Source organism: Dromiciops gliroides, chromosome 4 (genome assembly GCF_019393635.1).
Source record: "Dromiciops gliroides isolate mDroGli1 chromosome 4, mDroGli1.pri, whole genome shotgun sequence".
In the NCBI taxonomy this organism is placed as follows: Eukaryota; Metazoa; Chordata; class Mammalia; order Microbiotheria; family Microbiotheriidae; genus Dromiciops; species Dromiciops gliroides.
The window spans coordinates 148947581-148961803 of record NC_057864.1 but is presented as its reverse complement, the minus strand read 5'-3'; the positions used below and the strand labels follow the sequence as shown (position 1 = coordinate 148961803).

Genomic DNA, 14223 nt, shown 5'->3' with positions numbered 1-14223 from the left:
CTCCTGGATCTATTTTCCAGGTCAGCTGTTTTTCCAAGGAGATATTTCATATTTCCCTCTATGTTTTTATTCATTTGGATTTGCTTTACTGTGTCTTGGTTTCTCATGAAGTCATTAGCTTTCATTTGTTTTCAGAGAGCTTTTGTATCTCATTTTCCATTTGGATTTTCAATCTGTTGACTTTTTTCTCATGACTCTCCTGCATCGCTCTCATTTCTCTTTCCATTTTTCCCTCTACTTCTCTAAATCTTCCCTCTCTCTTACTTTCTCTTCAAAGTCCTTTTTGAGTGCTTCCATGGACTGAGACAAATTCATATTTTTTTGAGGCTTTGGATGCAGGAACTTTAACTTTGTTATTATCTTCTGTTATTATATTCTTCTGAGTGTGTATTCTGGTCTACCTTGCACCCAAAGTAGCTTTCAATGATCTGCTGTTTTCCCTGCTTTCTCATCTTGACCACCGATTTCTTGGCTTTTAACTCCTTCTCAAAGTGTAGCACTGCTTCTAAGACTCATTGTTCTGAGGTACAGAGTGGCCCAGGGGGTGATTGGGCTTGTTCTCAGCCTGCCTGGATGTGAGTAACCAAGGCCTGCTTTCTCTTTGACCTGGAAACAGAAGTCTGAAATCTGATGCTCTATTGTCAGAAGCTTGGTGTGCCTGTGCCCCTCCCCCACTGGGGGGCTGTCCCTCAAGTTTGCTTGCTTGTTTAGAATGTGGGCACCCCGCCCAAGTTCCAGCAGAGACTTCAGCTATTCCCCCAAACCCCTGGACCCTTCACCTGTCTAAGAGCTGAGTTTCAGAAGAAGCAGCTGAAGATTCTGAGGTTCTGGAGGTGCTGCCTGCTGAGGCTGGTCCTGCTCCACATGCACTTCTCTCCTCTCTCAGCCCGAGCAGCAGGTGATCCCCATCACCTAATTAAGCCATCTTTGACTGGAAAAGAGTCTCATGCTGTTCTTATGTGGGTTATGCTGCTCCAAGAGTTGTATTATGGCATTATTTTTGGAGTTATGTGGACAGGTTTGTCGGGAGTGGGGAGAGTCACAGCCTTTCCTCCACAATCTTGGTTCTGCCCCCTATACTATATAAAGTCTTGCCTTTAATGCATAATAACAGTGTTACCACTGGGCATGGTGGCATGATGTAGAAATGGCTAGAAAGTGGTATGGAAGCCTGATTTTGGACATGATAAGGTGAAAGCTCATCTATAAGAGTCCAGCTTACCAATATACATCAGGTGGAGAGAGTTTTCACACCAGGAATTCACAAGTCTGAACCTCTCTCCTTTCCCTCATAAGTATCTGGGGATTTCTTTTAAGAATCAAAACCCCAGAATTTGACAGGGGCTGGGTGGGGTGGGACAGGACAGAAGAGGAAGGGTAGGAAATTGGTGCAATCTTCCCAACCACTGTAACAACTATATCCCCATGGGAATATGTTATTCTATGTGTGTCTGTGTGGCACCTTCCCTTGACCTTGGGTAGAGATAGGAAGAATTCAGCTGAGTATACAAAAGGACCATAAGATTCTTGTGCACCTGTATTTGAATATTATTTGGGTGTTGCTTTGGAAAAATGTTTCCATTAACTCTGTTTAGCTTTCTAAATCTGAAAGACATCTGAGTTGGTTAGGGTATGACTTGGAGAAGTCATACAAAAACTTCATGTGGTCCTCAGCTTCTGTTTGCTATTTATAGGAACTTCCCGTGAAGCTTGTCCATTTGTCGTTTACCAAGCACATTAAAGGCAGATCCATTAATGAGGCTTTTGTTCCATTACTGGCTGTTTTGTGGCTTTGCCTCTTTCTATAGGAACTGTCCTTGATTCGAAGGTCACAGTTTTGTTTGTATGATAGTTCCTCAGCCAATAGAAAACAGCTTAATTCAACTTCATTCCAAGGAACTAATGTCCTAGCATGCATCATTCTTTTTGATTGGATTTCATCCTGACTGGAATAGCTTAGGTTGGCGGAAATAATTTGTTTAATCCTCTTTATTTTTTCTGGACCATGCAATTGTATCCAACTACTTTCCTGCTGCATGGAGAGTTTAAGCTGATCATTAGCTTGAACTATTATAAAACAATACTCGTTGGTCCTATGGGTGACATTGGGCTTTTTTATTTGTCCTTTTCTCCTAGGAATGGACTTCTGTGCTTGGTATTATATTAGTTCAGCACAGAAGGTGGAGGCAAGGTGGTTCAAAGGAAAGAACACTGGATTGGGAATTAGAGAATTTATATTCAAATCCTGCCTCCTCTGTTACTATCTGGGTGACCTTGGATAAGTCTCTTAAGTAATCTGGACCTCAGTTTTCTCATTTGTAAAATTAAAGTATTAGGATAGATGACTTGCCAAGGCCCCTTCCAGTTGGGAAAGCCATGGTATTGAATAAAAAAAATGGTGTTATTGTTTATTATGGACAGTCCTCTGCACACAGTATCCATGCAATGTCTAAAGTTCTAGAGGAAAACTCCCAGCATTTGGGCTAACCCTTCTGTGGAAAATGTACAGGAAGATGTGAATAATAATTACATTGGGTAGAGAAGTATGGACAGGTTGTGGCCTCAAACCTTGGTGGAACTACTGGCATCAGTGACACCACTATCCATTTAAGTATTGAAGTGTGTGGTGAAGCCCAAATCACCTCATGACTGGACTACTGCAACAGCCTGTGGACTGGCCTCTGGGACTCAAGCCTCTTCCCATTACAGTCTATCCTCCACTCAGCTGTCAAATTGATCTTTCCAAAGCTTACATGACCATGTTTTTATTGGTTACTCTTCATGACCCCATTTGGGGGTTTTCTCAGTAGATATACTAGAGTGGTTTGCCATTTCCTTCTCTAGTTTATTCTACAGATGAGGAAACTGAGGGAAGCAGGATTAAATGACTTGTCCAGGGTCATACTGCTAGTACATGTCTGAGACCAGATTTGAATCATGACATTCCCCTTATTTGATAACTCATTGGCTCTCTATCATCTGCAAGATCAGATATAAAATCCTGTTTGACTTTAAAACTCTCTATAAACCTAATCCTTTCTTACTTTTCCAGTCTTCTTACACATTACTCTATCCCCCCACACTAGGGTATGTAGTGGACCACTAGTCTCCTTGTTGTATCTCAAACTACACACTCCATTTCTCATTCTGGCATTTTTCACCTGCTTTCCCCCTGCCTGCAATTATTTCCATCTTCCCCCTCCATCCCCTAACTTTGCTGGCTTCTTTTGTGTCTCAACTAAAATTCTACCTTCTTTAAGAAGCCCTTCCAAAGCCACATTAATGCTGAAGTCTTCCTTCTATTGATTATCTCCAAATTGTTTTATATCTCTTATTTGTACATCCTGTTTTGCACGTTGTCTTTTTCTTTGGACTATCTATTCCTTGAGGGCAGGCACTGCTTTTTTCATTTCTTTGGATCACTAGTGCTTAGCACAGTACATGGCAATATAGTAGGCACTTAATAAATCGTGTTGTCTGACTTAACTAGTTTGTATGAAAGGCAACATTGTTTGAAAGTGTTCTATACCTTTTTGTTAGGACACTTAAGTCCAAATCCCTGGTCTATCACCACCCAGCTGTGTAGCCTGGCCAAATCGCTTCCTTTCTGAACTTCAAAAGTCTGTTGTCTGCAAAATGGAAACAATAATACTTGCATAACTTACCTAACATGTTTGTAGTGAGGAGAAGTGTTTTGTGAACCTTAAAATTGCTATGTAAAATTGAGTTTATTAGTATGGATAGTAGTTGTTAAATCCTCACAATGCGCTCACATGTTATAACAGTTGTGCATGTTATTTCTCTAAAAATAGTCAATTTTCATAGGATGGAGAATGGCAGGGATTAACATTGAAAGGATAAGAGATATGTGTTTGTTTTTGTTTTTTGACAGTTTACAAGCAGATGCAGCTAGTTAAATTTTTATGAAAATATGAGCAGAGCAAATTTCTGACAAAAAAGTCTAGTCATAGGAACTAATTGGATGCCATGTCTGGTTTGGTGTCAAAAATGGAGTGCAACCAAGAATTAAGTGAGAGAAATAAAGAATTGGCATTAGAATTCATTCATCTATATTACTTCCCCAAAATAGCTTCAGTGCTATTAGCATGGCCCAAGGGCTTAAAGAGGAAAACCAATGCATGAAATTGTCCACTATACTTTTCATGTACACATAGGAAGTTGAAAGCACCACTATACCAAAATCTCAATGAGAATCCATTTGGGTTTTGATTGAAATGGCTACCCATCATTTCTACATGGCAACATTAATGTCGAATAGATGATTTTGACTTATAATAGTTGGGCTGACTTATTAGGTCTATGTAGTAATTTCCCATTACCTTGTTGTTAAATTGTGTGGGACATTTTACAACCAACCTGTTATGGTTAATGCTTTCCTGTTTTTCCTTATATATTAAATATACCTAAGAGAACTTATACAGTTTATAGAATCAGGCCATATAACAGTTACATGTTCAGATTGCTGGTTCAGTCATTTCAAGGATATAAGTCTTTGTGTAGGACCCTACCATGGTAAGGGTGGTCATGATATAATCTAAATGATGGAATGTAAATATTTATTCATAAGAGCTCTGTCATTTTCACACTCATACCAAACAGAATGGATTTTTTCATTTTTAGAAACTGATAAAATAAAAATTGTTTAATTTTAAAAATAGCAGTATTTTTTTTCAATTACATGTAAAGATGGTTTCAACATCCATTTTTGTAAGATTTTGAGTTCCCTTTCCCTCCTGAAGCCAGCAAGCAATCTGATATAGGTTATACATTACAATCGTGTTAAACATATTTTCCCCCATTAGTCATGTCATGAGAGAAGAATCAGAATTTGTTTGATTTTGTGATAGAGAAATACAGGAAAACTGGGGGATAAGCTTTCCTGCAGGTCTACATTTTGGAGAATTTGTTTCAAAGGGATCAGAAGAAGGATAGGTTGTATTACATGGATTAAAATTCTCTTAGGGAGTTTAGTAAGAAGGGGAAGCTGTCAAGGAATTATATTTTGAGACCACAAAGAGGAAAGAATTCTGATGAGGAGGGAAGCTGCCAAAAGAGACCAATGCGGATATAGACTTCGACCTTATTACATTTTAAAAAGTTATATGTAGAACATGGCAGAATAGACAGTTATGGAGGATGGATACCATAGTGTGGCAAGAGCCTGTAAACCTAGTATCATTATGACAAAGTCTTAGAATGAGGTGAGGCTGAATAAAGTGAGGGAACAACCAAAAAGGTTTCTTTGTTTCTTTGTTTTACCTTTGCAGGGAGAAAGGGAAATTATAGGTTGACGTTATACATTTTAATATGATATATGTCAACAAATATATTAAAATTCCAAATTAATAAGGAAAAAGTAAAGCAACTCCAGATTTTACCTCATACCCATCAAATTGATAAAGATGACAAAAGATGGAAATAATTAATGTTGGAAGGGCTGTGGGGAAGACAAGCATATATTGTTGATAGAATTGCACAGTGATTCAACCTAATGGTCTAGTGAAGCATTCAATAAAACCCCAGAACACAAACCACAAACCTAATTCTACTCATTCTGAACCCAGCACTCTGACCCTCATTCCATCAACATGAGCATAAGAATATGGAATTATGCAATAAAAAGTCACTAAGTTTTCTTATTGTTCATATCTTTTGATTTAGCTTCAATGATTGGGCATATGTCACACAGAGGTCAAAGACAAAAAACATGTCCTATATATACCACAATATTTGTAGCAGTACCTATCATAGCAGCAAAATCTTGGAAATAAAACAGGTGCTCATCAATTGGGAAGTAGTTGGATACACTTGTGCAATATGAATATATTGGACATGATTATATCTTAAAATTTTTTTTTAATTTTGGTGAGGCAATTGGGGTTAAGTGACTTGCCCAAGATCACACAGCTACTAAGTGTCAAGGGTCTGAGGCCAGATTTTGAACTCAGGTCCCTCCTGAATCCAGGGCCGGTGCTCTATCCACTGCGCCACCTAGCTGCCCCGACATGATTATATCTTAAGCAGTGACAAAAATGCAATGTAGGAGGCTGTGAACTCATGCAGACTGAAGTAGAACCAGAAGAACAATATGTACAGTGACTACATTTAACATAAATGAAAATGCTGGCAAAGGCCTCTGAGCTCATATTAATTACAGTAATAATTTTGTTCCCAAATGAACAACTGTGAATCTTTCCTTCCTATCAGTATAGAGATAGATGGCTATTGTTGCTGAGTCATTTTCGTCATGGTCCAACTCTTTTTGATTCCATTTGAGGTGTTTCTTGTCCATAGCTACTAGAGTGGTTTCCATTTCTTCTCTAACTTATTTTACAGATGAGGAAACTGAGGCAAACAGGGGCGAAATGACTTGCCTAGGGTCACATGGCTAGGAAGTACCTTAGGTCAGATTCGAATTCAGGTCTTCTGACTATAGGCCAGGTAGCTCTATCCACTGCACTACCTAGCTGTCCCATATAATGCTGTACATACTATCAATTTTGATATACATTTGATGGGGGAAGTTATAACTGGAAATTGCTATGATACAAAAAACAAAAGCAAGCCAATGGTCAAATTCTCAAATAATTGAATGACGTTGAATCGCCTTTATCTGGATATTCCTTCCAGTAATGCAGATTTGCAACTCATCTGAGCCCAACTGTCCCTGTCTCCCAGGGTTGCTAGAGAGAGTTCATCCATTATGCTGGGGGGCCTTCCTTCTTCTTTTTTTTTTTTTTTTTGACATATGCTGGTGAATTAGCTCTATAGGCTGTCCATCTTGGATAATAGGCATCCTTAATCTGCTTCTTCTTCTCCTCTTGGAAGCATTCAATCAAATTCTTTTGAGTGATTAAAGATTGAATTCTGGGGGTTTGTTGTAGGCCATCCACAAACAAGAAGGCCTGGAGAAATGTTCACTATCCATAGAGAATCCCTCTTCAATTTGGACCTCCAAACTTCTCCCTCTGTCTCCTGTCATGGCCAGTGTGATATGCTTTTGATGACCGTGTCGCCTCTGTTTAGCCTTATATCTTATCTGATATTAATGAACTAATGGTGTGGGAAAAGGTTTCCATATATCTTTAAAGAATCTTCATAAATTTACATAAAATTATAAGGGTGCTTTTGAGGAGTTTTGTTCTAAGGAATCAAGTTATACATAATAACACAATGGGTACTAGTATTTTCTCTATATTTTAGTCAATTGTACGATGATAAAGATCTGGTCTACTGTGAATATGACTTACAGAAGCCTATCTGTTCCAGTCTAATGCCATCTTCCAGATGCCCTCAATGAAGTATGTATAAAATTTTCTTTTAAAAAAATATATATAAATGGCAAGTTGCCTCTTAGGTTAACTCTTTTGGTATTAATAAACCTTAGATTTTCACCATTCCTGTTTGTATCTTCCCCTCCTTCAGATTTCTAGTGTATATATTCCTCTATGCTCTTACAATTGTTACCTTTTCTATGTCCAGAAGTCCTTTTGAACAGATCTCCTCTATGTACACTAGATACTTTCCCCATTTTTGTTGTCTTGTAAATAATTTTTACTTTCTCTATAAGCATATCCTGGGCTATGATATTAGAATTTAAGTATAGTGGCTATAATTTCCTTGATGGTTAAAATGATTTATTTAATTAGTGTCCCAATTTTTGCTTATCCTCTCTAACATTTGCCATTTCCCCCCTTATATTATTTTAGCCAATCTGGTAGGTGGTAAAATGATACATCAAGGTTGTTTTAATCTGTGTTTCTAAAATCAATAATGATTTAGAGCATATTTATATGACTATAAATTTCTTTGATTTTGTCATTGGCTGGTTTATATCCTTTGACCATTTATCAGTTGGGGAATGACTCTTATTATTATACATATGACAAAGTTCTTTATGTGTTTTAGATATGAGACCTTTATCTGATAAACTATGTATAAAATCCCTCCTAGTTTTCTGTTTTCTTTATAATTCTGGCTATGTTAATTTTATTTGTACAGAACCTTTTTAACTTAATAGAATTGAAATGATACATTTTCACACCTAATTTTGGCTCTCTATCTCTTGTTTAATCATAAATTATTCACTTCTCCACAGTCTGATAAGTAATATGTTTCTATGTTCTAAATTTTCTTGTAAAATCTCTCTTTATATCTTTATATCTAGGTCATGTATCCATTTTTGACCTTATTTTGGTAAATGGTGTGAGGTATTGTCCATGCTCAGTTTCTGCCATACTGTTTTCCAGTTTTTCCCAACAATTTTTACCAAATAATGAATTCTTATCCCCAAAATTTGTCTTTACACTTCTCAAATGCAAGGTTGTTATGCTTATTTGCTGCTGTAAGTTGTATATCTACTCTATTCCATTGTTCTACCTTTCTATTTCTTAGCTAGTACCAGGTAGTTTATTTTTGTTTTGTTTTTTTGTGTGGCAATGAGGGTTAAATGCCTTGCCCAAGGTCTTACAGCTAGTGTCAAGTGTCTGAGGCCGGATTTGAACTCAGGTCCTCCTGAATCCAGGGGCTGGTACTGATCCACTGCACCACCAATTACTTGCTTCATAATACAAGATTAGCAGTAATTTAGATTTAGCAGTACCAGCTTTTACATAATTACAAATTGCTTTCCAGAATGGTCCGTACTAATTTACAGTTCCACCAATAGTGCGTTAATGTGGGGCAGGTAGGTGGTGCAGGTGGATAAAGTACTGGACCTGGATTCAGGAGGACCTGAGTGTCAAATCCAGCCTCAGATACTTGACATTTTCTAGCTGTCTGACCTGGGCAAGTCACTTATCCCTCACTGCCCCACAAAAAAACAACAAAAAAACAGTGCATCAATGTACCACAACCCTTCTACAATGAACTTCCCATCTTTGTCATCTTTGCTAATTTGCTGAGTATGAGGTGGATTTGATTATTGCATTTCTTTACTAGTGATTTGGTGCATTCTTTCTTATGTTTACTAATAGTTTTGCAATCCTTCTTTTGAGAAGTGTTTGTTCATATTCTATAAATTAGTTGGAAAGTATTTCCATTTTTACATACATTGGAGTGGTTAGCTGTGAATATTGATGACTTCTCTATTTACTGAGATTTGCCTTTATTTCTCTGAAAATTGTTTAAATTATACTCATAGAAGTCTCTGTCTCTTGGTAGGTTATATACCAAATATTTAATGCTTTTAATTGTTTCAAAGGAAATTTCTCTCTTTTTTAAATTAATAAAGTATTTTATTTTTTTTCCCCGTTACATGTAAAGATAGTTCTCAACTTTGTTTATACAAGCTTTACAATTTCAGATTTTTCTCCCTCCCTCCCCTCCCTCCCCCCTCCCCTAGACAGCAGGTAATCTGATATAACGTTATACACACACACACACACACACACACACACATATATACATATAACATGAATCCTATTTCTGCATTAGTCAGTGTTATAAGAGAAAAAAAGTAGAGCAATGATGAAAAACCTCAAATAGAAAAAAACAACAGCACCAAAGCAAAAGAAATAGTATGGTTCATTCAGCATCTATATTTCCACAGTTCTTTTTTTTTGCTTGGATTTGGAGATCTCTTCTATCATGAGTTTCCCTGGAACTCTTCTGTACCATTGCATTGGTGAGAAGAATATAGTCCATCACAGTAAATCAACATTCAATGTTGATGATACGTGTGTACAATGTTCTTCTGGTTCTGCTCATCTCACTCATCATCAGCCCACGCAAGACCCTCCAGGTTCTCTGAACTCCTCTTGCTCATCATTTCTTACAGCAAGATTTCTCTTTTCATCTCCTTTTCCTGTATTTTTTTTGTTACAATGGGAATTTTATGCATTTATTTGTGTCCTGCTATATCACTGAGGTTATTGTCTTGATTAATCTTGGGATAATTATCTAGAATGTTCTAAATGAATATTAGTCAGCATATGGAAATAACTTTGTCTCCTTCTTGCCAATGATTTACTTCTTTAGTTTCCTTTTTAGAGGGCCATATTACCAGCATTTCTAGTACTCGGCCAAATAATAAGAGTGATAGCAGATATGTTGCTATTTCACTCCTGAGCTTATTGTGAAAACTTCTAATATTTCTTCATTAAAAAGCATGCTAATTCTTATGTTTCAGATAAATGTTTTTGATCATATTAAGGAAAGGTCTTTTGATTTTTATGCTTTTTAGTGTTTTTTTGTTTGTTTGGTTTTTTTTGGTGAGGCAATTGGGGTTAAGTGACTTGCCCAGAGTCACCCAGCTAGTAAGGTGTTAAGTGTCTGAGGCCTGGATTTGAACTCAGGTCCTTCTGATCTCAGGACCGGTGCTCTATCCATCTGCGCCACCTACCTCCCCCTTAGTGTTTTTTTTTAAATACAAATGAGTGCTGTAGTTTATTGAAGATGTTTTTCTCCATTTATTGCTATAACCATGTGTTCTTGTTTTGTTATTAATAAGATTTATCATGCTAATTGTTTTCTGGTCCTTTCCTACTTTTCAAGTCTTATATTTTATTCTGCTCCATGTACTCTATGATCCAACAAAACGTGCCCAGCTTGCTGCTCACAACACAGGTTCCTAATCTGTATGTTTTTACTTATTGGCCCCCAGGCCTTCTCCATTTGGTTCCAACTTACCTTTCCAGTCTTATTTTCTGTTACTTTCCCTATTTAACTTTATCCTCCAGCCAAACTAGACAATAACTATTCTTCTAATTCAGGAATTTTTATACCTGGTGGCTATGAACTTAATTTTAAATGTTTTGATAATTGTATATTCGAGAGAGAATGGTTTCCTTTGTAATCCTATAAATTTTATTTTTTGTACATAAAAATATTCTGAGACATGCTCTGGAGACTACCAAAGGGCTCAACAGTGCAATAAAAAGATTAGAACTCCTGCTCTAACTTAATACAATACCTCTAACTTCTCTGCATCCTTGTGGGTTATTCGTATGTTAGGAGTGACTCCTTCTCTCGAGTTTAGCTTTCAGACTCCTTTTCTTCTACGGCTTGGATTCAGACACCATTTCTTCTATGAAGCCTTAAACCTAAGGTGAAAGTAGTTTCTCCTCCTCTAAGTTTTCCTAGGGGGGTTTTTCTAGTTCTTTCCTTTGATCACATTACACTCTGACTTGCATTAATTATATTTACTTGTTTGGGAACAACTTGTCCTATACCTCTCTACCCCCACCGCAGGAGAATGTAAGCATCTTGAAGGTAGGGCTATCCAATTTTTTCATCTTTGTTCTCCTCACCTAGCACAATGCCATGGGAATAAGAGGCCTTTAAAAGTGTTTGTTGCATTGAATAGAGTTTGGATGGTAGTAGCCTTTGAGAACGACCAACTTTAGTGGTATATAGAATTTTAAATAGTAGAATATATTGTATCTAGTATACATATATATGTACATGCATAGTACATATATATGTATATGAAAGAGTAGAGAATTTGTGAGGGGCCAATTGAAGAGAAAATAAAAACCGCTGGTTCAGGGTAATTTGTAGATCATGACATTAGAATAAAGATTATTATTATTATTATTTTTAAATTGTTGTTTTTGTGGGGTAATGAGGGTTAGTGACTTGCCCTTGGTCACACAGCTAGTAAGTGTCAAATGTCTGAGGCTGGATTGAACTCAGGTCCTCCTGAATCCAACCAGGGACAGTGCTTTATCCTCTGCACCAACTAGCTGCCCCATAAAGATTATTTAGAAGTAAGTTCCATTCAATCACCTAACATTTACTAAGTTTCTACATGTGCAAGGTGTGAGATATACTCAATAAAGGGCCTACTTTGTAATTAGTAAAACCTGGGTTAAATCTTGTCTCTGATACTTACTACTTGGTGTAACCCTGGCAAGTTACTAAACCTCTCAGTGCCATAGGAAAACTCTCTAAGATTATAAGTTTTAGAGAGAGGAGTGGCAGGGTCTGCATCTATGGAAGAAATTTGTACATTGGGTGTTCCTTAAACTGATGTCATAGGTCCAGATTAAAAAAAAAGTGAAAAGCCCTGAAAAGAGATAATCATCCTGAATTTCATGATTTCATTTTTTCTTCCTCTCTTGGGTATCTAGCTGAAGAATTAAAACAACAATTAGAAGACTTGGAGAAAGAAAAGAGCACCCCTAAAGTTTCAGCTTCCTTCAAGACATCCATCTATTAGTTTCATTTTTGGACTATTTTGGAGCCCAAGTCCAATCTGCTCTGCACTGGGCTACACATGAGTAAGTATTTATGACATTTACCATCACTCTGCAGATTTGCTTTTGCAAGGATAACACTTGGCATATGGTTTATTTCCTTTCTCAGTACTTGCTTTATGCAATCTCATCCTTCCTCATTTCCACCTTTTAGAATCCTTATTTTGGGGAGATTAGAAAATTAATTTGTCCAGCTTGGAGGAAGCTCTAAGATCCAGCTGAGGCAGCCACTTACTTCATGAAACTACCTCTGATCCCCTCAGCTGAAAGTGTTCTTGGATGGATAGTGCTGATGGTGTCTAATAAGCACGATCAATTTACAGGAGAATGGGCATCTACTTTCCCACTTGGTTCTGTGTTTTTTCCTGTGAAAATAAAAATAGCTAAGTGTGAGGTTTTGCTATTGGCATAAGCATGGTTTAAATGGATGATACATAACATAGAACAATTATATCGAGAATATAAACAGGTACACCTAGGCACTGTACCAATTAACTAGTATCAATCTCTTTGTCCTCAGTTAGTTAACAAGCATTTATTAAGTGCCTACGGTGTACTAGGCACTGTGCTAAGTACTGCAAATAAAAAGAAAGGAAAAAAAATAGTCCTGCCCTCATGGTGCTCACAGACTGATGGAGAGACAATCATTCAAGCAGCTATGTGCAAATGAGATTTTTCCTGGAAGAAGTGGGGGTAGAGTCAAAGGGAAGGCACTAACATTAAGCAGACTGGGAAAGGCAGAAGATGAGACTTGTAAAGGGCTAAAATTCTAGCTAGTCTGTCTAAAATATCTAATGAGTGGTCGCCAATAAATTATAAGCTTTGCAAGAGTTAGACTTTTAAGCATTTATTAAGGAGATAAGAATTTGGTACAGAGAAAGAGAAAGACCTAGATTCATCTATCTATTAAAGGGAGAGAGCATTCCTAGCTCTACTCTCACCAGAGTCCCTGACGAAAGAGAGTGAGAGTGCCAGCTCGCCTCCTCTTCTTCCCACAAGCAAACATCACTTCCTGACACCAAAGAGCTGCATGTCTTGCCCTCAGAAACCTTCTCCTCATGACAGAGCATCCTGCAGTAAGGTCTCCAGCAGGTGGCGTCATTCCAATCGTTACAGTCTTCAGCCAGGGAAGCCAGGAGGCAGAGACAAAGAGGGAAAGACTTCCAGGCATGGGGGACAGTAAGGGAAAATTCTTGGAGTTAGGAGATGGTGTCTTATGTGAGGGACAGGAAGAAAACCTATGGCATTGTATTACCAGTCGTGGAGGGAAATAAGGCATAAGAAGACTGGAAAGGTAGGAAGGCTTTAAAATTAAACAGAAAATTTTGTATTTGATCCTGTAGGTAAAAAGGAGCCATTGAACCAGAGATTATTGTAGTAGTGCAGGTGGAAGGTGATGAGAATCTAAACATCTGCAGACTGTATCTTAAATATCCAAGTATTCTGAGGTAAGGGTGCCAGTCCCAATATACTTTAGGGTTTAATAATTTCAGCTGCATCAAATCCCCTTCAACCTTTTTCCTACTATTGGTTTTAACTCAGTTTAACAAGAAATTGAAGAGTGAAGGGAAGCACTCCTCTCCCCTTACCCCCCCCTCCCATGAATCAAAAGACCTGGATTCTTCTATTTCCAGCTTGCCCACTAACTAGCTGTATCCTCTCGAGCCGTTCATGTTACCTGTTGTATGCCTAGTTATTCAAGGGAATTGGACTATCTCCAGGGCCCCTTCTGAAGTTCTATGATTTTAACAAAGTTCCAGTTGTTGTTTATAATTTGTGATACTGACTACCATCTTGTAAGTATGAGTTTGTACAGTATTTTATATAGGAAGTGTTGTTCATCCTGGATGTCTTGCTTGCAATTTGGTTAAGGTACTGTCAGATAGACAATGGTATTTCAACTATGAGCATATGTTATGAGGAGAAAAGTTCCTCCTAAGTATGGATTCCTTCTAGCTGGTGACATGTTGCCCACAAGGTTATCTTGTAGCTGTTTTATGTGTTT

The 14223-nt window shown here is 37.6% G+C and overlaps 1 protein-coding gene across 1 annotated transcript in view; it reads left to right on the top strand.

Annotated features, from left to right (window-relative positions):
• Positions 1 to 14223, top strand: part of DISC1 (DISC1 scaffold protein) — a 531299-nt gene that overhangs the window by 109521 nt on the left and 407555 nt on the right. The window contains 3 exon segments of the mRNA XM_043999680.1: positions 12093 to 12142; positions 12144 to 12182; positions 12184 to 12242. Of these exon segments, the coding sequence (XP_043855615.1) occupies positions 12093 to 12142; positions 12144 to 12182; positions 12184 to 12242 (148 nt within the window).